Raw genomic sequence first — 22705 nt, forward strand, 5'->3', positions numbered from 1 at the left:
TATATATTTTTTCAACCTCCACCTGTGTCTGTAGAGTCAACAACGGAATGCACACTGATTTTTACTCCCACGTATATCCTAAATAAGTCATGTCATTTTTGTTTATTGCCTTCTTTGATGAAGTATTTTCCTTTCTTCAGACTCTTCTGTCCCTTCTGAGGCTGGGGTTGGGTGAAGGTGACGCATGTTACCTCCACTTGCAGGCGCTCTCCTGCCTGAGGCAGCTTTATGTGGGGCTGAGGCAAAGGCTGCGCTTTCATCAAGATCCGAGCTTCCACTCTGCCAAGCAAGGAGGTGCCTGTGAGTTAATGTGACAGCAGTTTTCTTCCTTTGCGTGCATTTAGTTCCATTTCTCAAGTTTAAAAAATGTGGCAACTAGTTGGGATTTAAAACACTCTAATATGATATTGGATCTACCCATATATTTATTTATTATTACAATTTATGTTGATATATATGTTGCATAACCAGATATTTACAGTTGCAATTTTATAGTGTTGCATGCGCGTTAACACACTGACACAGGAGAGAGATAATGTTCTGTTGCTTTTAAAATACTTACATTTGCTCGACACCGAGTTGGTTGAATGGGGGTGTTGCCCAGCACTGAGTTCTAAGGGGGGTAACTGAGACAGCTCCCGTCCCATCACAACCAAAGGACGTAGAATTGAAGCATCTAATTGCAGCACATGTATGCGTGAATATGAATGACTCACTTAAGAAGTCACAGCTTGTTTATGAGGCTGTCGGCCTCATACATGAGAAGTTGTTCGGTAGAGATCCTGAACTGCTTATTAAAAAATCAAAATGTTCTTGGTCTAAATTTATAAAAAAAAACAAGTGTTGCACTTTCTGGGATGTATTTGTGTATGTGTGAATATCGCAATCTCGGGGTACAAACACGACATCATTCACGCTAATAGGAAACCAACAGACTGGATCAAATGTTGTTGTACAAATAGTACCTTGGCGATCGACTGGTCGATTGGGATAGACATATTCTGTTAAAAGCTACCAGCTGTCATAGTCAGAGTCTATGGCTATTTTACAGCCACTTTTTCAAAGCAAACGTCATTTTACTTCAATGTCTTTTTTCAATTGTTTAATAGCCTTAGCAAAACAATAGCTAAAAAGATGATCTGATTAATTCCTTGTAGTCCTTTTATAAATATAGTATTTTTATTTGCTTTGGCTGTTTAGATACTGTGTCCCAGAACTCCTCCTATTCCCAAGAAGAACAGGCGACCCAGCATTCACAGGCTTCTTCCCCAGCAGCGGAGTGCTCTCCTCGACCTTCTGTGGTTGGGGGTACAGATCAGAGGGTTCGGGGTGATGGTCAAGATGGAGATGCAGGTTCCAACAGGTATTGAGCTTGATGTTCTATTGTGTGTTCCCTTCCATTATCTCCCTATCATCACATCTGTTTTTCTTTATACTTGAAGTGCAAATGTTTTCTTCCTGTCACTTGCTCACCTAGTGGTAGCTTACATGGCAGTGCAGGGTCGGCCCAGACAGCTAGACAGACACCTCCTGCAGATGCGGGCAGCTGGGCACTGCCTGACCAAGGTGTAGAAGATGATGTAGATATGGGGGCGCAGCAGCTCTCTGTGGCTCAGTTCACCGTTGAAACCCTGGAAAATGTAATTCCGCTGCTGAAGACAGGTAAATGTTTGTGTACCACTAACTAGCAAAAAAAGCTAAATTGATTTTGCCATATATAAAGATGCTATTATTTTTACATATATATATATATATATATATATATATTTCCCTCTATATATATATATTTATATAATATAATATATATATATATATATATATATATATATATATATATATATATATATATATATATATATATATATATATATAAATATATATATAGGTATGTTTGTGTGTGTGTGTGTGTGTGTGTGTGTGTGTGTATATGTATCACATCTGGAGGACCGTTATGTCATCCAACTAGGCTGCCAAAATTAATCGATTAATAAATTGACAGCTTTCTCGATCGTGCTAATCGATAGATCATTTTTGGACATTCAAATTAGTATAAATTGTTTGTAATGATTGATTTAAAATGAGGAAACAGGAAATAATCTACAATCTTCATTTGAATTTCATCATAAAACAGAAAGTTGGCACTCATCATTTACTTTCTCAGGCCACACAAAATGATGCGGCGGGGCACATTTGGCCCGCGGGCCGCCACTTTGACATCTGTGGTGTATAGTAACACTCATCCAGAAGAATTCAGGCACCAATGATTCTTGTCATAAAGCTTACTGCTTGCAAAATGGATAGGATTTTTATGTCCACTGCCTTAATATTAAATAACTTAGTAAATTGTTGATATCACAGATTTTCTTCCTAGATTTTGAGCGTTATCACTGATGACATTTCATGATTCACAAGGCAGTTTTACGATTTGAAGGCTATTGTTGCACAAACACTGACAAGCAATAAAAGCATAAAAGTATTGTGTGTAAATACTTGTTATCAGAGCATTTTGGAAAAGAGCTCTTCAAATAATCCAACAGTAAATGTTCAGAAATTCTCTTTATCCTTCTAATCCTTGTGTATTTTTCAGATGTTTCACACGTCTTCTGTCGTGTTCTGGAGCTGCTGTTCGACACCGTCTTCCTGCTCGGGGACAGCATTTGCGAACTGGTCTGGGACGATCACAGCCTGGTGGGGATGGAGCTGGCAAGTCAAAACACAGCTTGTGAAGTCTCTTATGCAGATGAATGGATGTGCTTCACTAGACGGGGAGGGGCTGGTGTACTGAGTTTTGCCTCTAGGCAATTTGCCACAAACACATACGCTACTCAGGAGTCAACGTGGATTTCATGCGAGTGATCAGCTAGAATGAATTTCAGAATATTACATAAATTTCCATTTCGCAACACACTATTTGTAGAAGCATTTTAGCGGCTTATTTAGTTTTATGCAGTGTACATATTCTCGTTATGATATGCTAAAGCTCACGATTTTGATGCACTTGAGCCATATACATTTTCCACAAAAAAGACTGATCTCATAGGGTATCTAAAGGTTTTATTTGGGTGTAAATGAAACGTAAAATAGTCAATTATTTGCCCTATTGATTGACCAATCTAGGGTTTAGACTTAACAAGGTTCAATCTCCTTATGAAGCTGGCAAAGATGAGCAGTAGAGAAAATGGATAGAAATGTGTTAATTTTTTTAAACAATAAGACATTGTTATAACACATTTTTTTGCCGCAGAACCATATTTTTTTTATCCTCTGTTCACGATTATTGTTCTGCTATTGGGCTCATACTGTAAACTTGTCAAGAAGGCGGCCCCTAAATCCCTATGCTGTTTCAAACATGCCATTCAACGTCTTGTGGCCAGTTTTGTCATATTTACGCGGACTGCAGTTTTGTGTTGCAGATCTTGAGTTGTTTTTTTGTCTGTTGGGAACAGACTTGTCTGAGCCAAACAGCCAAATACTAAACAGGACACTTACTGCCCCCTAACGGATTTAATTAATCAGTTCCTCACTGAACAAACTCGTTGATAATAGATTGCTCCAGTTTTTTCATGTGAGATGGATGCAGTATTTTGTTAAAAAATAACACTAATATCTTCCTTTACATTATTTATTTATTTTGCATTGTGTTTGAAGTTAACATGTGATGCCCTCTGTGTATTATAGAAGGAGAAGCTTCAAACATGCATGGATTTGCTCGCAGATGTACTGAGTTACCATCAGGATAATAGTAGCAGTTCTCAAGCTCACCACAGAGTTGCATACATCGGCTCGGCTGCATTTGCCATTAAGTTCCTGCAGACCATACTTCCCCTTGGAAAGGTGTGTTTGCTAACTTAACAATAGAAATTATAGCTTTTTTAAATTTATGCTTAACAATGATTTGTCTTACAGGCAAGTGGAAATGTCCCAGAAAATGCAGTAACGGCTCTTTTTCACCTGTGCCTGGACCAGTCATTTGGCATGGCGTTACCCAGCATGCAAGAGACAGCAGTGGCCTATTTGGAACAATTAAACTCTGACAATCATGAGCTCTACAGGAAAGTTGCACGTGTTGCTCTGTGCATGAAATCCACGTGCAGCTTACTTAAGGAAGAACAGAGTACTGAGGTATGATGGCTTACACTGAATGGATGAATGCATAATGCAAAAATGGATACTGTTTTAAAGGTTCAGATCAAATTTTTCCTTAGTAAAAATCGTATAGTGATTTAATTTGTTACAGGCTTTCGGTAAAGTCAATGTTATGTGTGATATTGTGGGAAATTCCCATTCAATAAAAATATAACTAAGCAAAATACTTAGTGTGAAGGCAGGTATATTAAGGACCTGAAAGGTATATTGAGGACCTGAAAGCTGTCTGTAGAAGGGTACTGTCATCTAGTTATTTTTTTTATTGGCATTGATAGAATTTAAGGTGAGAAAAGGACTCTATGTATATATGTAGTATTTTGATTTACCCCGACCTGGGTAACTACAATTTTTAGGAAACCACTTCTTTTGCTTTCATTATCTTTTTTCTCAATATTTAAAAAAATAAAATAAAACCGAAGTGGAATTGTCTTTGGCAGGATTCGAGCTGGCACGGAATTTCAATCCATTTAAATAGAGAAAGTTAATTTCATACACCGTACCACTAAATTTAAGAACTTCTCTGTGACTTATTGATAACCTGTTCAGAGCCTTCCTCGCTGCACACACGAATCAACTAAAAAATCCCAAGGTTTCAGACAAACCCTTTTTATTGTGATCCTAGAAGCCCCTAATTAGAAATGTTGACGGCAAAGCAAAAAAAATAGGGGCGCACAATGTAAATGAAATACTTGGATACTCATTTTGCAATGTTTATCATGGATTTAAAGATGGGACAAAACTTTTCACCAGCAATAAAAATCCAAGAACAATTATTACTATAAGGAAATTTAAAGATGGCACAAATTCCCTTGACTTTTGTCAAATTTTAGGGGGAAAATCACCCCAATTTAGACGTTATCTGGAGCCCTGAACTCACAATCCAAATGAAGATAAGCAGTACAATAAATTGATGGATAAAAGGTGTAGCCTTCTCCTGATTGAGCATCTAATTAATTCAGAGGCATGTTTCAACACTGTAAGCCATTTAGTGTACAAGTCACGCTGATTCAAGCTGACATATTTCATTATGAAGGGAGAAAAGAACTGGCTTGAACTACTGGAGCTGGCGGAGCTGGCAATAGAAGGCCTTCCATTTCATGAACACTTGCCCATCGTCACGGAATGCATTCATTTCTGCTCCTACTTGTGAGTTACACATAATGTTATTCACTATGTGTTGTTTCACATTTTTCCTAATTTACTCTGATATGGTTTACGAACAGGTGGAAATTTGATCAACCTAGTCCAGTCCTCCAAATGGAGAGTCAGAAACTCCTCCTCAAGCTGCTGTCACATCCAATGCTACCTGTCAAGACGGAAACGTACATGTGTACATTATCTTTGGTCAAGGTCAGAACATGGTGTCTTATAATACAAACATATACAGTGATACCTTGAAATACGAGTGTCCCAACATACGGGAAATTTGAGATACCCGGAAAATTCAGAGCAAAATTTTGCCTTGAGATACGAGACAAATTTGACTTTGACATACGAGCATACGATGCGGCCGCTAGGTGTTCCTTTTTGAGCTGCGCAGTGATGTTCATGACGAGAATGACACATGAAATGCCCTATAATCAACAGAAAGTGCCCACAATTCAACACAAAGTGAACCAAAATCGAAGGGAAATGACTTGAAAATGACCCTGAATTTTAGGAAATTACCCATCCTGGAATGTCTTCCTAACCGTGAGGGTGTCTTAGAGTTAGGGTTAGGGTTATCTTTAGGGTTATCTTTAGGGTGAGCTTTAGGGTTAGCTTTAGGGTTTGCTTTAAGGTTTGCTTTAGGGTTAGTTTTAGGGTTAGGGTTAGGCGCAGGGGTGGCCAAGTCGGGTCCTCGAGAGTTACTATCCAGGTTTAGGGTTAGATTTAGGGGTAGGTTAGGGTTAGGTTTTGAGTTAGGGTTTGAATTAGGATTAGGTGCAGGGGTGGCCAAGTTGGGTCCTCGAGATCCCCTATCCAGTCTTTTTTCCATGTCTCCCTAACCGTTAGGGTGTCTTTACTGCGGTGGGTTAGGGTTGGGGTAAGGTTTAGGGTCAGCTTTAGGGTTTGTTTTAGGTTTCGGTTTAGCTTTAGGGTTAACCACACCTGCTGTATACTTTGATGTCACATTTTTCTGCAGATCATAATCACTAGATACGAATTTGTTACTTTGTACAAATTTAAAAACATGTATTTGCATTGTAATATCCTATTTTTAGGTGTTTGTTTCAGAGGGTCGGACCGAATTAACTTGTATTTAGTTTTTTTAAATTAAGCTCAAATCTCAAGGTATTTCTGTAGAGTTGATGACTGGATCAACAACCACTCATGAATGAACCACAGTTACTGCTCTGCACAAAAAGGGGGACTGTGGCTGAGAAATGATAATCTGATTTGTTCAAATGTTTATTTATTTTCTTGAATAAAGTTGTACTGATATGTTGTTTTATATGCACAGAAGTGCCTTGGCATCCAGAATGTGTCGCAACAAGAATCAGGACTCTGCAATGGAGTCAACTTTCTCCTGCATTACCGCGTGCTGTATGAAATAAGTGCCTTTGGTCTTCAGGATTCTGCAGAGAATGTGAGTAAACATTTTTTTCTTTTGAATCTACAATCCCAATTCCAATGAAGGTGGGATATTGTTAAACATTAAAATCTAATGTATTGATTTACAAATCCTGTTTACTTTTTCGATTTATTTAATCTGTTTTATTAAACACTTGACAAATTCATATTTGAAGTTTAAACTAAAACTTTATTGTTTTAAGAAAATAATAATTACCTTAGCATTTTATTCATATTCCTAATGAGCTGGGACAGATGGCTGATAAAGTAGGGGAATACCCATCAAATACTTGTTTGTAACATTCCCCAGTTACACAAGCTAAATGGGAACAGGCGGATGTGTCATCATTAACAAGCAAATCGGTGGGAAGGCTAACTATTTCGTGAAAGTGTGTGTGAAAATTGTGGAACAATTTAAGGACAATGTTATTCAACATAAAATTGATAGGAATTTAGGGATCCACAGTACGTAGCATAATCAAAAGTCTCAGAGAATCTGGAGAAGTCACGACATAAAAGCGGCAGGGCCGAAAAACCATATTGGATGGCCGTGATCTTCGGGCCCTTAAATGGCACCACATAAAAGAATGCCACTGTAAATCACACGATGAGCCTAACAATGCTTCCTGAAACAATTGTAGGTGGTTATCATCCACTGTGCCATCAGCATTTGCCCGGCAAAACTCTACAGAGTAAAAAACAAGCCATTTTTATACATGACCCAGAAGCACAGGTGTTTTCTCCAGGCGGGAGTTCGTTTAAAACGTAGTGTGGGAAAGTCGAAGACTATTCTGTGGTCCGTAAAATCAAAATTTGAAGTTCTTAATAACTGGGCCACTTTCTCATTCGGATTAAAAAGGGAAAAATAACAACCCATGTTTTAACAACACTCATTTCAAAATTTGTGATGTTATGGGGCTGTGTTAGTGGCAATTTCGTCGAGCAGTTGTACATCTGTGAATGCGGCATAAATGCTGAAAGGTACATACAGGTTTTTGTCCCGCAAATGCTGCTATCCAAGCAACGTCTTTTTCAAGGACACCCCTGCTTATCTTGGCAAAACAATGCCAAACCACATTCTGCACATCTTATACAAGCATTTCTATCTAGTAAAAGAGTCTATGAACTAGACTGGCATGCAGTACAGACTTATCTCCCATTGAGAATATGGGATACATTTTAAAGCGTAAAATATATGAGAAGGGAGGTTTCTGCACCCCTCCCTATTTGTACGTCAATCATGTGTTTTTTTTTGTTTTTTTTTAAATGTAATTCTTCTGCATTTCAATGAGGAATGTGGATGGTACAAGCACTATTGGCCAAAAATAAGCACACTTCTTTGCTTTGCTATAATGTTCACCATTCACTTCTCATCTTCTTTTGACTGTAATATATTTTTTATATACAACAGTGCTACGATAGCATATTTGACCCCTCATTTAACTGTTTATGATCATCAATTAAATGTCACTCAGATTAACGATAAACCGGGTGAGAGTAATATCTAAATAATAATAAAAATGTTTTCAAATTATGATTTTTTTTTTCTATTGAGTTGAAAAAACAACTTTTATTAAGTTGTAGGTGTAGTAGCTAAAACAGTGACTTTGAAGATGACATAACTCTTTAATCTTCTGATTATTATCTTTTTTAACATCCTTTATGTCACCTTAGAACATTAAATGTAGCCATTTTAAGGATCCTAGGGCAAGGTCATTCATAAAAATGAACTCTGGCTGGCTACCACTTTTTAGAGATGTTAGTTTAGTAGGGCCTGGTTGTGAGCAGTAATAGTAATTAAACAAAAGGATCGCATAGCAGTTATGTGCATCATGGGCCTTGTAAAGCTCTTCAACATTATATTATGCCCATTAAACTGCCAGCATCACGTTGTGTCAGACATTTTAAAGTCTGTCACTTGCATTACCTGCTGTCTTTATCCACAGTACTAAATGTCACTCCACCACTTAACCTGTGATCTACAGGTGAATGTCGCTGCCAAGGATATCCTGTTATTTCTGCTCAAAGGACGATTGATGATGACAAAGGCAACCTGGGACAAATTCATTGCAGCACGTTCACGGGTCATCGCTGTATTACAGGTGTTGTACTCTTGGTAAATTATATTTCTACTGCGCAGCTCACAAAGCTCTATAGTGCCTGAAATTTATGGTCTGCGGTTAATGGGTAGAGGTGGTTGACAGTGTCAGCTGTTACCCCGTATTCAAAATAACTGTGATAAAAAGTGCAAATGTAGCATTTGTGAACCAACAAAGACTTTATGGAGCTGCCAGAGAGCAATATTTACTGCAGTTATTGTCTCATTTACATACCGTATTTTCATGACTATAAGGCGAACATAAAAGTCTTAAATTTTCTCGAAAATAGATAGGGCGCCTTATAATCCAGTGCGCTTTATATATGGACCAATACTAAAATTGTTATCACTATAAAATAAAATAAATCAGTCGATAGGGTACACCATCCTCTACAGCTCTCACAACTATGGCAAGCAGCCCCCGACTCTACTATTTCCCCATAGAAAAAGTACTGCGCAGTGACTGCTGGGATATATAGTTCTTTTGTCAATACACCCAATGGATTGTGGCCTGGACATCGACATCAACACAGCTTTACGAAGCATGGAAGGAAGCGTTGGAATAGTTACTCTAGCTACTAGCTAGCTACTATTTGCGAATGGATTGTGGCCGCCTGGATGAACGTATAAAACTCAGCGTTTTCGATGACTCATTTGGACAATTGTTCAATTCGGACATAGAAAATGAGGACTTTGATGGATTTGTGGGTGATGATGACGTGAGTACATTGTAAAATGGTTAAATAAAGTACAACCGAACTCCGTTTTGCTTCCGTTGCCTTTTTAAAAATGTTTTTTTAGCGTGTGGGTGTAGCGTGTATGTTTTACCATGCCTGGCTGCGTCTATAAAAACAGTGCGTCCTTTGTGTGTGTAAAATGCAGAAATGGCACTCGTTACTGACACTGCGGCTAAAAATACGATGCGCCGTATAGTCGTGAAAATACGGTACTCCTTTTTTACTGTTTGCATTTTGGGTGTGGAGCATGCTTTTTATTAATTGTACCGTTCAAGGCAGCAGGAAGCCTGAAAATCCCTCATCAATATGCATGCGATTGTGACAAGGCTGTCGAGCATGATTTAATTCAAGAGGGCCATTCAGAAATGTGCCCATCCTGTCAACAAGCGACGAAATGAAAACCACCCGTAATCAAAGTGATGCATATTTTACTTACTCTTCTGCCGCTTAGCTAGAATTCCCCATTGTTCACTTCATTTTCTGCCAAGGCTGTTTGAAAATGCGTGTTTGGTGTATGTGTGTGTGAGACAGGGTTATGCCAACACCGAGGATTCACTGGGAAGCTGTGTGCTGCTGCTAAGTGGCATGTCGGAGGTGGCAAGAGACGACATGATTCCGAGCTCAGCCAAGTTAAAAGCAGCTTTCAGACTGCTTTTCACCAAACAGCCACAGTGAGTCAATATTTCTAATGATGTCTTCCTGTGTGTGTCGGCTATGTGTATGTGAGCATGCATCATATTCTTGCCCAGAATGTTAGTGTGTATTTTTGTACACTAATTGCATGGTTCTTCTGTTCCTCAGCTTAGACAAAGTGATTAGTTGGCTCTCTGTTTAAAAAAAAAAAAAAATTAAGCAAACCAGACATGCTCTTGAGACTTTTTCTGATGGACACATTATTACAATCTGTTGATGTCGGACAATCAGCTCATCAAGTCATCTAAATGCTTTCGGAGGTCTGTGTAAAACAGCTACCCGGTCCCAGTCTATGAATATTGATGAAAATGGAAATCCACAGCCGGCCAGTCGATGAGCTCGGGTGAATTTTGAACACATAACAGATTTGTCTGCTCTGCTTGACGCTTTTGTTAAGGATTATGCGAGGAGTATTTTGCTTCTGAAGCGGCTTGCGTAGCTTCATAATGAAGATAAAAGGCCTTTTTTCCTTGACAACAATAAAGTTGATTTATGTGGTCATGCTGAGAGAAGATAATTATTTTCTTGGGTGGATTTTCAATTAAGTTTCTTCATTGTACACAGGGTGAGGATAGCAGCAGTTCAACACATTGTGCCCTTCCTAACTGGAGCAGGTGATTCCAAAGCAACCAGGCCAGAGCTAAACCAGTCAGTGATCTCCTCGCTTCCCAATCTTTATTGCATCAGGCACCTGGTGGATGTCACTCTGGACACCAACAACAAGTCTTTACTGAAGGTATGAATAAACATTTGACCAAAAGGATAGGGTGTTTGGGTTTTAGGCGAATTTTAGAATGAAACTAAAACTTCTGGTGAAATTTGACCTTGTCTTAAGGTGTATCCTCGTGTTCAATTTTAAAAAAAATCAGTTCTCTTCATACAACCAGCTGTTTTCTCACAATTCCATTTTGAAGGATACTTAAGTATACACTCTAATAGTTTTGTAAAACTCTCTTAGTCATTTTGCATCTCTACTTGCTTTCAGACATAATACACCGGAACTGGGTAACAAGAATCTACCAAGCTCATTGATATCAGATAAAGGAAAATGCACTAATTTACCGGTTCAGCTGCATTTATAGTCCAGGGAAATGTAGCATTACTTTTCCATTAGGGATGTGACTCAGGCATGATGTCATGCCTTTTTAGTTTTTTACATTTGATCGAAGAAATGAAGTTAATTTACACTACCTTTCAGCTTTATTCATTTGTAAGAGACCAGACTGAACAATAAAACTTCATTCATGTTTTTTTTACAAAAGAATACAGAGAAAATACAACATGAACACCTTTACTGCCTTTGCTCAACCAAATTTTGGGTTCCTTTTAAAATTAAACCCAGCACCCAAATATTCATTAACTTTTGTGAATTATGTCTATATACTGCAAGTGTAGCATTAGTAATCAGAAACAGTGTCAGCAAAAGAAATTCTATTATTTTAGACCCACCTAGTTTGTGGCTTAAAGGGCTATTTTAGAAATGAGAGAAAAACAACAGAATGGTTAAGAATTAAAAGTTTTATGCCAATCCTTACATCAACCCATATTTTCCATTTTAATAAGGTGATAGCAGTGGAGAAGCTATTTTGCATGCTCTCCTCAGACACTCTTGACATGGCTCTGAGAAGATCTGCTGCAGAGCAGCTGTCCGTGGTCCTACAGGGTGAGTGCTCGTTAAAAACTATGTACGTTTTTCTTCTGTACTTCTTATAATCTCTTTAAGGATCCTTTTTACTTTACATCGGCATTTCCCACCATATGCCAGAGTGTTGTCAAACCAGAAACGCATTTATGTTTCTCCAGATAAAAAATGCTGACTATAGTTACTTTCTTGGCCCCTGCTTACTATACTTCTCTGCTTCTAAAATTGGTTTTGTGACACTCTTCTTGCTCTCATCTTGGTGTTGACGTTACAAACAGTAGAGCAGAATGAAATTGTTTTATACTGCAATATCACTTGTTTTTTTGGGGGTACAAATTCCTTAAGTACCGTATTTTCACGACTATAAGGCGCACTGCATTATAAGGCGCACCCTCAATGAATGACACATTTAAATATTTTTTCCATATATAAAGCACACTGGATTATAAGGCGCCCTGTCTATTTTGGATAAAATTTAAGACTTTTAAGTGCGCCTTATAGTCGTGAAAATACGGTAATTGTTTTTTTCCTTGTGTAGTTATGTTATTATACAAATTAAAACCTAATAGAGCACAATGCCACTCTGTTGCAAACAAAAGCTTGTTCTCTTTGGAGAAATATGTGCATGATTTACCATCATTCATTTAAAAACATGAAAATATTATTACAGCATTCCCTCCACGTAATTATTTTTAAAGTTTGAGCTCATATCTCATGTGCGTATATATTTTTCTTCTTTCTTCTAGATTCAGCAATGCATTCAGTCCTGAAGAATCTTGGAATAACAGACACCGCCATTTCTTTCCTCACAGACAGTGTCAACGGTAACAAGGTAAAATGAAACCTTTGACAAAACAATAAACACTCAAGCCAAATGAAAAAAATCCTAGGAGACAGTGTGCAGTCAACAATAACTTCCTCTGCATGACCTCATTGATGCACACAAGTCAGTTTACTTGTTGCCAGTGGATGTCGAAGAGATTCACTGAGGCCATGATAGAAGGATGAAATGGCCTGTTTTAACATTATCAGACAGGCTGTGTCTGTAGCCCTTCAGGTCTTGAATCAGACGCTGTTTAGCGACATTGAAATAGACATAGAATGAGCTGTCTGCAGGTGCTATTTATCTCACTCTGTCACTGGAGTGGCAGTGGAAAGGCTCACTTGTACAATGTGTGCAACACAACTGCCAATTTTAGTTTATCAATTAAATAGCCAAATATGTTTGCTGTTCTGCACAGAGCTTGGATTGCATGCTGGAGCCTTGTCTATGTATCCTGAGAAAACTAGCGTATGTCGACCCATCTCTGAGGAACAGCCTGGCACAACGCAGCCCTCTGCTTATCACCCTGCTTCGAGGTGCATTATTTTGATTTAAGAAATAAACCTCTTACTATAACAAGCATACACTTAGGTTTGCATAAAGAAAATACAACAAAGCTCTCCTTTTACCATGTTGAAATATACTCACTGGACACTTCAACAATAATTTATTTATTTTTAGGTTATCTGAGTAGAAATTCATTTGACCATTGTTAGAGGCCTAATTTCAATGCATTATTTGAGATGCCCAAAAAAGCAGGGGTAAGGTTTGTATATAATTTGCATTTAGAAATAGGAAATAATAACTTACATTTGTAAAGGTAATTCATAACTTTTTTCGCAAATTTACAACCTATTTATTATTTGCTGAGATTTACAAGGATAAAACTGGTCATTTTATTAACCAGCACTTAAAAGTTTATTATTTATTTCATCATTTAGTCATTTTCTTTCCATCGCTTATCTAAACTGGAACTTATAATAGCCGACATTTGATAAGATTTAATAACATTTAATTTTAACTCAATAAAAGATAAATAAAAATTTGTTTGTCTGTATGAATATGATTTTTAAAAAAAATCCATCTCTTTTGTTCTTTTCAAAACACAGTTTATTGGTTTTTACAGCGTGTTATACTCTATAAGGTGTTCTATAGCCATTGTGATGCATTTAGTTCTAGATTAGGTTTGGCCATTTCAAATGTTATAGTTATGATGACATACTTTAATAGATGCACATTTTTAAATGTGTTTTTCTTCATTGATTGTATTGCAGTGAAAATATGTTCATATGAACTGAAAATCAATTTAGTTTGACTACTTTTATTGTACAGCAAATCATAACAATAAAAAAACAAACAAAAAAACACCACACCAAAGTAATATTATTATAGCACTGTCTGTGATTCAGTATGCATTGAAGTTAACCGGTTTACAATGAACGGAGACTGAGTCAAACCTTTGGAAGTTGAATGTATTATTATTCATATTACATTTATTTTCTTAATAGTTCCATCTCCATTTTAGACACTGCTTTCCTTGTCAGTGTCACAGGGTGCTGGAGCATATTGATTATTAATACTTACAGCATAAAAATGACCTAAATAATTATAATACATTATAACATGAGAAACAACTAAACATGATGGAAAGTAGAAATTTATTGCTTAAAGTGTGTTTGTCAAGACAGTACTTTGTCAATACGTTCTTGGAGCTGCTTTGGGATTATTTCATATTGTTCTTTTAGCGAAATGTGCTTGTTTATTGTGCATATGCAGTGCATGTCATATTGAACGTGTGTGTTCCCTATAGCATCTATCATCATGAAGGAAAACAAAAACAATGGGGGTGAGGCTGCCGTTCTAATGAGTTTGCTGCTCTTTGATGAAATAAGCAGCATGGAAATGTGGTGAGTTTTAACATCTTCGTCCTATTATATCCATCTCTGAAAACTTTAGAATCACCTTATAGAGTTTTTGATTGTTGTATTAGGTTGGACAAATCGCTGGATGGTGCCAATCTTCCGACATTCTCCCTTCCACTGTCAGTAGTTCGGAGGTAAACTTTGAGTCCATTGTCATCAGTTTTAGTTTGGTTGATTGTAACTTTTCTTAGTGTAACTTTTTCTTTTTTTTCAAACAATCAAGGTACAACATACCCTTCCAGGTGATGAGCCATCATGCTGTCAGCCCATACTGTTGTGTCCTGAAGTCCACTTCAGATGTATTGAGTTTGGCCCCTGCTCGTCAAGGCCTGCAGTTGGTCTGGAACATTGCATGGCACTGTGGTATAGACAACCTGCTTGAGGATCCCAATGGCTCGACCAACAATGCAGAGTAAAACACATTATAGTGATACAATGCTTATTTGAGTAACATCTGGGGCTTCTCTATTCCGTCATTAGCTATAGCTAACACAACACATGAATCCTCATTGACATCGCTCTACAGCATTAGTTTCCAATTTTTTTTATATATATGTTTGCATTTGTTATTGTTTATGTTGAGTTAAAAATAGGTTTAATTCTGTTTGAAGCACGTGGACAGGGTAAAGCTATACGTAGTATATTATACCATGCAATCCTCATGCTCCAGGTAAAGAAAATGTAGCTCATCTGTGAAGAATTGTACTGAGCATATGTTTTCAAAGTTTTGAAATCTCATTTATCTTCAATATCCTTAATAAGGCCTAGTTGAAACAGATGAGCATTTTTCTATCACAATTTAAACAAGCCTGAGTGCTGAACTGCATATCATTTACTTTTACTTTTAGAGCCCTAGGCTTCAGAATCTTTGAATTAAGGTTGTATTTTTACACCTTAATAATTCCAGTACACGATACATGAAGCTGCCTTTTTTCTCTTTATACACGAATCCTTTTAAAACCGTTAACATTTTATGTTATGACTACCATTTTTATTATTTTAAAAGGTATTTCCACCATATGAGCATTCTTATGTGTGCTGAAATAGTCTTTATTTTTTTTGTGCAACCTTCAGGTTCCATTCTGACTTGAACTTTTCGGAAGCTCAACTCGCTTCACTGCGAGCGACGCACCTTCCAAGCGCACTGCAGGACTGCATCCAGGATGTAATCTTGGCAGAAAGACACAGCTCGGTGATCGCTGCCCTCTCAAGGCTCAATATCTACATGATGATTGACAGACTGACTATTCCTCACACAGCCACCTATAAATGCCAAGAAACATTACATTCGCTCAACTGGCAGACTGCCATTAGCAGGTACAAACGCACAGTGCCATCTCCAAAGTTCAACTCAAATTCTCTATTATAAAACTTTGCTTTTCTTTAAAGGCAACGATTTTAGTAACATTCTGAATATCATCCATTATATCTATTATTTGGTTAATCTGTGGTAGTTGTGAGGCCCAGATTGCCTGTTCCATGACCGAGACATCTAGCTCTAAATAGAAAAACTAGCAGTGTTCTGAGGCCAGTTAAGTGATGTGGTCTTTGTGTCCTTAGTCTTGTTGCATATTCCTAGTGAGACATGCCCAGTTCACCTCACCTGAAAGGTGTCGGGATGCCACATTATCTTCATCTGACTCCCCTTATTGCGGGATAGCAGAGGTGGGGAATTCACACTAGATTGGGAACTCCTTTCAGTAAAAGTTGGAGATTATGGTTTAATAATGCCAACTAAACTACAATACTACTGGAGCAACTAACTCATACAAAGCTTGACAAGCAGGGAGGGCGATACTGTCACCTCGTGGTGAGTTATAGGAGTGCTTGAAATTAGACAATGGGATGTGATGTTTGATCATCTTAAAAGTTGTTTGATGAGGGACATGTCAAGGGCTCTCACTTTCTTCTACATCTGACCCATCCAACCAGAGCTTTAGAACTGTCCTTGTAGCTTGAATTTAGACGTCCTGCATATTCGTTATTTTTTTTCTTCCCCATATCGATTTGTTCATTCATTTCGTCAGTTTTTAATTTACTTGATTATACTGATAAGCTTTGTTTTCCTTCTAAATTACGTTGTTACTTTGATTGATGTTAGCGTTTATGTACATCACTTTTTGCAGCTGTGGTTGCTCTTTAAGTGCGATATAAATTACATTGGGTTGCATTAACACTTTTATCCATATAGTCTTCAGTATAGCTAAATGAATGAAGTGAAGCTAATGAAAGTATGCTTTTTATGGCCACGGTTATCGTGACTGCTTCTGCAACTCTGCAGAACAGGGTGGTTGGCATTTTCTCAAAATTAAATGTCTTCATGGCTCAGCAAGGTAATTCTTATTCCCCATCACTGCGTGGCTTCTAACATGGTTAATAAAGCATTCAAAGGGAGGTGTGATCAATTAACCGTTGTCCTTGATATACTCTCATAGTTAAAAAAATGTATCTGCTATAATTGTTCATTTGGGGAAAAAAAATACATTGTATTATTTTTGTCTCCTTGAAGATAAAACAGCATATTTTTTCTCAGTACTCTTTCATGGTGACTCACTTTTCTTTGCTCTTCCTCCCTGCAGGTTTCTCCAGGTGCATCCAGCCTCTGTGGAGGATGAGAGACTGCTGGCGTATATTGTCGCCTTTCTCAATGCATACTTCAAACATGGGTGCACACACTGGTCTGACCCGGAGGACAAGGACTTGCGCTGGATGTTGGAGCTGCTTCTCAATGAGGTAGGCAGCATATTTTGTTATCGTAAAGGTCAGCAAAAGCAGCAACCTGTGGATATCTGTTTATCTTTTGTGATGATCAGGTTAGACTCTTCTCTTGCAAATGCACAGTAAAACTGGTAGATGTAATTTGTACCTGTAATCATAGCAACAATACCCACACTAGATGTTTTGCTACCGCACAAAAACACAAAAACAATGACATCACTTGTTCAATTTCTGTGGCAGTGATAATGTTCAAGGTGCCAGCATTTGTTAGTTTTAGAATGAACCGTAATTAGCTTCTTAAAGGGACAGGCACCAGGTATAAATGACCTTCATGTGAAAGATGGTTGATTAGGCAGTAACTCTGATGTTATTATTCATTGTGGTATTTCAAAACAAAGTACTATGACATAATTACTACTTTTGCAAATGACCAATTACATTAAACAAATGTGTTCCAGGAATGATGTGTTGTAAAGGTCTCCTTGTGGTCACTTTGCTCTGGGTACAAGGGTTTGTAAAGGGGTTCCTTCCTTCCATGTACAGTAGGCTACACTTGAAATCTCTTTTCCCACAAGCCTTGCAAAGTAGTACTTGTGGCGCCATCAGGAGGTCAAAGAGCAGATTTCCAGGAGATGCAATTCATGTTCCACTTTTTTTCCCTCATCACTTTTAGGGAACATCGCCCCTCCTTAATTTACTGCCTGGTGTGGACACTGCAAGACCAGGCCAAAACCCAGACGAGTCAGAGGAAGTGAAGAACCATGTTTGCCAGAAATTGCAGCGAGAGCTTAACAGTCTCTTCAAAAACTTGCTCACTCGGCTGGCACACACCTCGGACAGGTAAGATGGTTTCCTTAACCACGTTAAGCCAATGTCAATCTATTTTTTTTAAATCCTCAATTATTACCTCTTTCTGTGTACTCTGCTTTGAATCTTCTATTGGGCTATCCAGGCTATGTCTGGCATTAGCTGGCCGTTTCAAGAGCCAGCTGGCACTCCGCTTCCTTCAGAGCCTACGGGTGTCTGATGCCCCAGACTTCTATGGTCTCCCCAGCCTGGAGAGGACTCTCCAGGGTATAGTCAGCCTGACAGCCCAGTCTGGCTGGAGTTCGCACTGCTTTGACCTGCCGTCTACCTCCATTTGTGCCAAGTACCTTAGTGGCCTGCTAGAGGTATGTGGTTTTATGTGGCCCTCCCTTCGCTCGACCATTAAGTTGAGACCCTTATTCTCTAATGAGATTTTTTCAAATGAACTTTTGAAAGTTTGGAGCTTGATTGAGGCTTTCGCAGAGGTATTCACTTCACACATTAATATAAAGTCCTTGTATTTGTGTTGTTAAGGACTGGACTGAATCATCGCGACCGGACGTTTGGTCTCCGGACGTTTGGTCGCCCGGACGTTTGGTCGCCAGACGTTTGGTCGCCCGGGTGAATATAATTTTGAGAGCTGGTTTCAACAGTAGATATTTAGATATTAAACTCTCTCATGATTATAATTTTGAGAGCTGGTTTCAACAGTAAACTCTCTGTCATGTTGTCAAACGTCCGGCGACCAAACGTCCGGCGACCAAACGTCCGGCGACCAAACGTCCGGGCGACCAAACGTCCGGGCGACCAAACGTCCGGGCGTCCAAACGTCCGGGCGACCAAACGTCCGGGCGTCCAAACGTCCGGGCGACCAAACGTCCGGGCGACCAAACGTCCGGGCGACCAAACGTCCGGGCGACCAAACGTCCGGGCGACCAAACGTCCGAGTACCCTGAATCATCATGATGTGTATTACACATAATACTTAAGTCTCGAAAAAGCGATCTTTGTAGTAGCAGAATTTTTGACATAGTTGCTAAATTAAATGCTATGTATTAATTTTTCAAGTGAATGTAGTATAAATGTGATGTGAGGTGTGTGCCTGACTGCGTCTTGGATTTCATAGCTATCCGTTGAGTAAGTCATCTGGCCTCTAATACAAGCTAAATTTACAGATTGGAATGTGTACTGTGTAGAACGCAATGTTCTTTCAGAGGAACTCATGAAAACTAAGTTAAAAGATGTTAATGGAACTTGAAATTGTTTTATAAAAAAATCACACTGATTAGATACGGCACAATGCAGAATACTATTGAGATTAATCAAGCCTGCCCGCTCCATCTGTTCAGTTGCTCCACGGTGCATTTAAATGATGGTCTATCGCAGAGCACTGGACCAGCTTGCACAGAAGCCATGTGTCCGAACATTTTCTCTTTCACGTTTAAAGCCCCCTTGGAATGGATTGTCTAGCTAACACAACCGTTTGTCAGTGTTGATTGCAAACATGAATTAAGATCACACAAAGAGTGCGGCTGTTTCTTCTCTATTGATGGCCTCCTGTGACTACACCATTTCTGCACAACAATCACACACCCAACTTGCCCGCTCATTTGTTGCACACACATACACACCTTTGTGCATGTTCCCTCTGGCTCTGAAGGGCCCTAAAGCTGTGCAGACTACATGAGCTATTTGCTCTTCATCTGCTCTTCAGTGCAGTCTCATATTCTGATGGCACATCAAAACACTTTAATTAATCTCTGCTGTATTAAAGCTTGTCTTTTGGATTTGTGATGAGCATATGGTAACATACAACTGAGCAACACGACTTTTCTGATGTTTTTTTCTGTTTGGTATTGTCTTTGGTGTCAATCAGCAAGAGGAGTATGCCATGCCCACTTTGTAGGATACTGGTTCCCTATGTAGCTAAATTTAAAACATGTTTCTGCTACGCAGGTGATCTCCTCCTTTTATGTGCGGTGGGGAGGTAACTCCATGTCGTTCATGGGGAAAGGGGTTACCAAGAATGCTGTTGTGAGCTTGCTTCACTTGTCTCATGAGATGATGGCTGAGAGCAAGGAAAAGGTAAACAATGTGTGGGTGCATGCATAGTCACAAATCAGGCATTTAAAGTTATTCAAAATTCACTTAAAATGACTTGAAAATGAATTAGAAATAGCTGTAACTAAATAGATCGTTTAAATGTGTAACACAGTACTTACTTTTCGTATAAAGTCACCATTGCAAAACATATTTTTAATGAAAGGCTTTTAACACACAGTCAACTATAATAGTACTCTTACTAATACTTATGGGATTTGAATTGAATAATCTGTTATATTGTAAAAATCACAGAAAATGGGCACAAATAATGATCTTTGAATTCCAAAATAAAAGTGGAGGTTTATGCATGTCTTCTATGACAAGTACTATCAGTAATCAGTCACTTAGAATGACAAAAATCTGGAAACATTTACTGAAGTGCTTAAATACGACCTTGCTGTGTCTGTTTTTGCTATTCAGCAAGCTCAAGGCTGCACATTATTAAAACATTTACTTAACGCTACCAAATGTTTTCCTTATGTCTGGAATAGGACATCATTTCTATGTGGTCTTTGGGGAACGAGAGCACCATCGAGGAATCAAATGCCTCTCAGCTGGGTTTGGCCTGGCTTATACCACTCTGGGTCGACAGGGATCAAGAGGTATGGGTTTCCCAGACATCTCATTTTAATCCAATAATCTTGTAAGATTTTTTTTGGATAGAGAGTTTCGACAACCAAGGTCTTTAGTATTCAGCGTGTTCACTGTCTCTCTGAAGCTCTTTTTCATCTTTCACAAAGTGATCATTTGTAGTCGCTTGTTTTTCGGGGACAAGCTCAAACCCCAAAAGAGTATCACAAGAAGTAAAACAAAGAAGAATGCGCAACTCAGACGCATTGGCTCTCATTTTGTCAGAAAATGTAAGATTTCTCGCAAACTATGAAGCACCATAAATCAAGATGACTTATCACATTCTAAGAGCATAGCCACACTTTAAAGAATTTTTGTTCATCCCTACAATAGGCCACGCCTAAGGTGTAACCTGTCCCTACCCAGAGTCAGTTTCGTTACCTTCTAGTTACCCTTTTGCACCTATGAGGACAGTTGGACTGACACCATTTGTTCATTCATACACGGGGTTAATTTCAATTCTCCTACAGGTGAGGTTTGCCAGTTTGGGCTTGGGTGCTGCCTTGTCCACGGTGGAGAGCGGTTGCTATGCTCTAGGCGCCAGCTGCCAGAACATCAGCGGAGGCCTTTGGGGCACGCTGCTTAACATCCTGCTTGATCGGCAAGAGAGTAGCATGGTCCGAAGAGAGGTAAATTAATTGCTGTTATATTACATTCTCATTTTGCATTCTTATTTTGGTTACGGAACTAAACACATGGTTCTCCAGAAATCTTATAATTTGGTTATGCGTGAGTCAGAACCTTTAATCACCCAATACAGGTGAACAATAAATCGCGACAAACCCATTAATGTGTGAAAATACAATATTTCCAAAATATACATTTTTAAAAAACAAATCTATCGTGATTTGTTTGGGGGAAGTGGTGCTTTGGGGGGCTCCCAGCTACACTTTCACCTAGGTCACCTATTCACCCTGATAATGATTGTTGGATTCATATCAGTGACTGTACAGTCGTACCTCTAATTAATTGGTACCAGAATTTTTTTCGTAACTTGAAAATTTCGTAAGTAGAGGTGTACTTTATATGTAAATTATCTAATTTGTTCCATGGTCCTCACACAACTACAAACTAAACCCTTTAAAATTGGTCAGTGTCCCAATTTTGTATGAAAGATATGAGGAAATACACAAAAATGAGAGAAAATTATAAGGAAATGATTTATTAATGTCTTAAAATAAATAAAGCATATGAAAATGTGCCCTGCACTGCTGAAATACTTCCCCCCGCGGCTGTTATTATGGGAGACGTAATACCCATGGTTGTCCGCCAGATGGCGGCACCAGCCTGCTTTACCAGGGCCGAAAGCCGTCCACTTTGTACTACATTTGAGACTTTTACCTGTGCTCTACATGTGTGTGAAAATAAGGTTTTTAATAAGGGGATGGTAGAGGTATGACTATTTTGCAATGGCAGCATAGTCATATATTACCAGCTAAAGGCCGACAGAGGGCGATGTTGCTGATTCTTTAAAATTTTAAGCGTATGCGCTAATTCCCTGTTTTTGCTCTCTCTTCCTATGCTGCTGTGTCCAGGCTGCATTTATCCTGCAAAACCTTCTGGTGATGCCCATGCCTGCCAATTCACAAGAGGCCAAGGACTCCCACTGGCAGGTCAGCAGCTCTGCTAGTTGGTTCCATAGCTTTTTTTTCATGAACTGCTTTCCATCTTTGTCTTTCAGATTTGTTTTTTTACCCACCCTCTCTTTGTTCCCCTTAAACTTTTTATCCCTAACTACCATTTCCTCTTGTGTTGAGCCCTGGAGGATTGAGAACAAGGAGAGTTGTTTGAGTTGAAGCAGTACTGAATTTTCAGCACCCCGGGCACTTTTAC

At 38.7% G+C, this 22705-nt stretch overlaps 1 protein-coding gene across 1 annotated transcript in view; it reads left to right on the top strand.

Moving 5' to 3' along the window:
* LOC144091923 (rotatin-like) overlaps nt 1-22705 on the top strand; it is a 39650-nt gene that overhangs the window by 968 nt on the left and 15977 nt on the right. Inside the window, exons 3-28 of the mRNA XM_077624614.1 lie at nt 141-300; nt 1201-1363; nt 1478-1662; nt 2588-2703; nt 3679-3834; nt 3907-4122; nt 5180-5292; nt 5370-5496; nt 6590-6715; nt 8685-8801; nt 10066-10205; nt 10792-10963; nt 11791-11890; nt 12616-12701; nt 13111-13228; nt 14503-14599; nt 14683-14748; nt 14838-15026; nt 15689-15931; nt 17194-17347; nt 18006-18172; nt 18285-18504; nt 20096-20224; nt 20734-20844; nt 21343-21501; nt 22408-22485. Of these exons, the coding sequence (XP_077480740.1) occupies nt 141-300; nt 1201-1363; nt 1478-1662; nt 2588-2703; nt 3679-3834; nt 3907-4122; nt 5180-5292; nt 5370-5496; nt 6590-6715; nt 8685-8801; nt 10066-10205; nt 10792-10963; nt 11791-11890; nt 12616-12701; nt 13111-13228; nt 14503-14599; nt 14683-14748; nt 14838-15026; nt 15689-15931; nt 17194-17347; nt 18006-18172; nt 18285-18504; nt 20096-20224; nt 20734-20844; nt 21343-21501; nt 22408-22485 (3708 nt within the window). The remainder of the gene's footprint in view (nt 1-140; nt 301-1200; nt 1364-1477; nt 1663-2587; nt 2704-3678; nt 3835-3906; nt 4123-5179; nt 5293-5369; nt 5497-6589; nt 6716-8684; nt 8802-10065; nt 10206-10791; nt 10964-11790; nt 11891-12615; nt 12702-13110; nt 13229-14502; nt 14600-14682; nt 14749-14837; nt 15027-15688; nt 15932-17193; nt 17348-18005; nt 18173-18284; nt 18505-20095; nt 20225-20733; nt 20845-21342; nt 21502-22407; nt 22486-22705) is intronic.

This window comes from Stigmatopora argus, chromosome 17, assembly GCF_051989625.1.
Source record: "Stigmatopora argus isolate UIUO_Sarg chromosome 17, RoL_Sarg_1.0, whole genome shotgun sequence".
In the NCBI taxonomy this organism is placed as follows: Eukaryota; Metazoa; Chordata; class Actinopteri; order Syngnathiformes; family Syngnathidae; genus Stigmatopora; species Stigmatopora argus.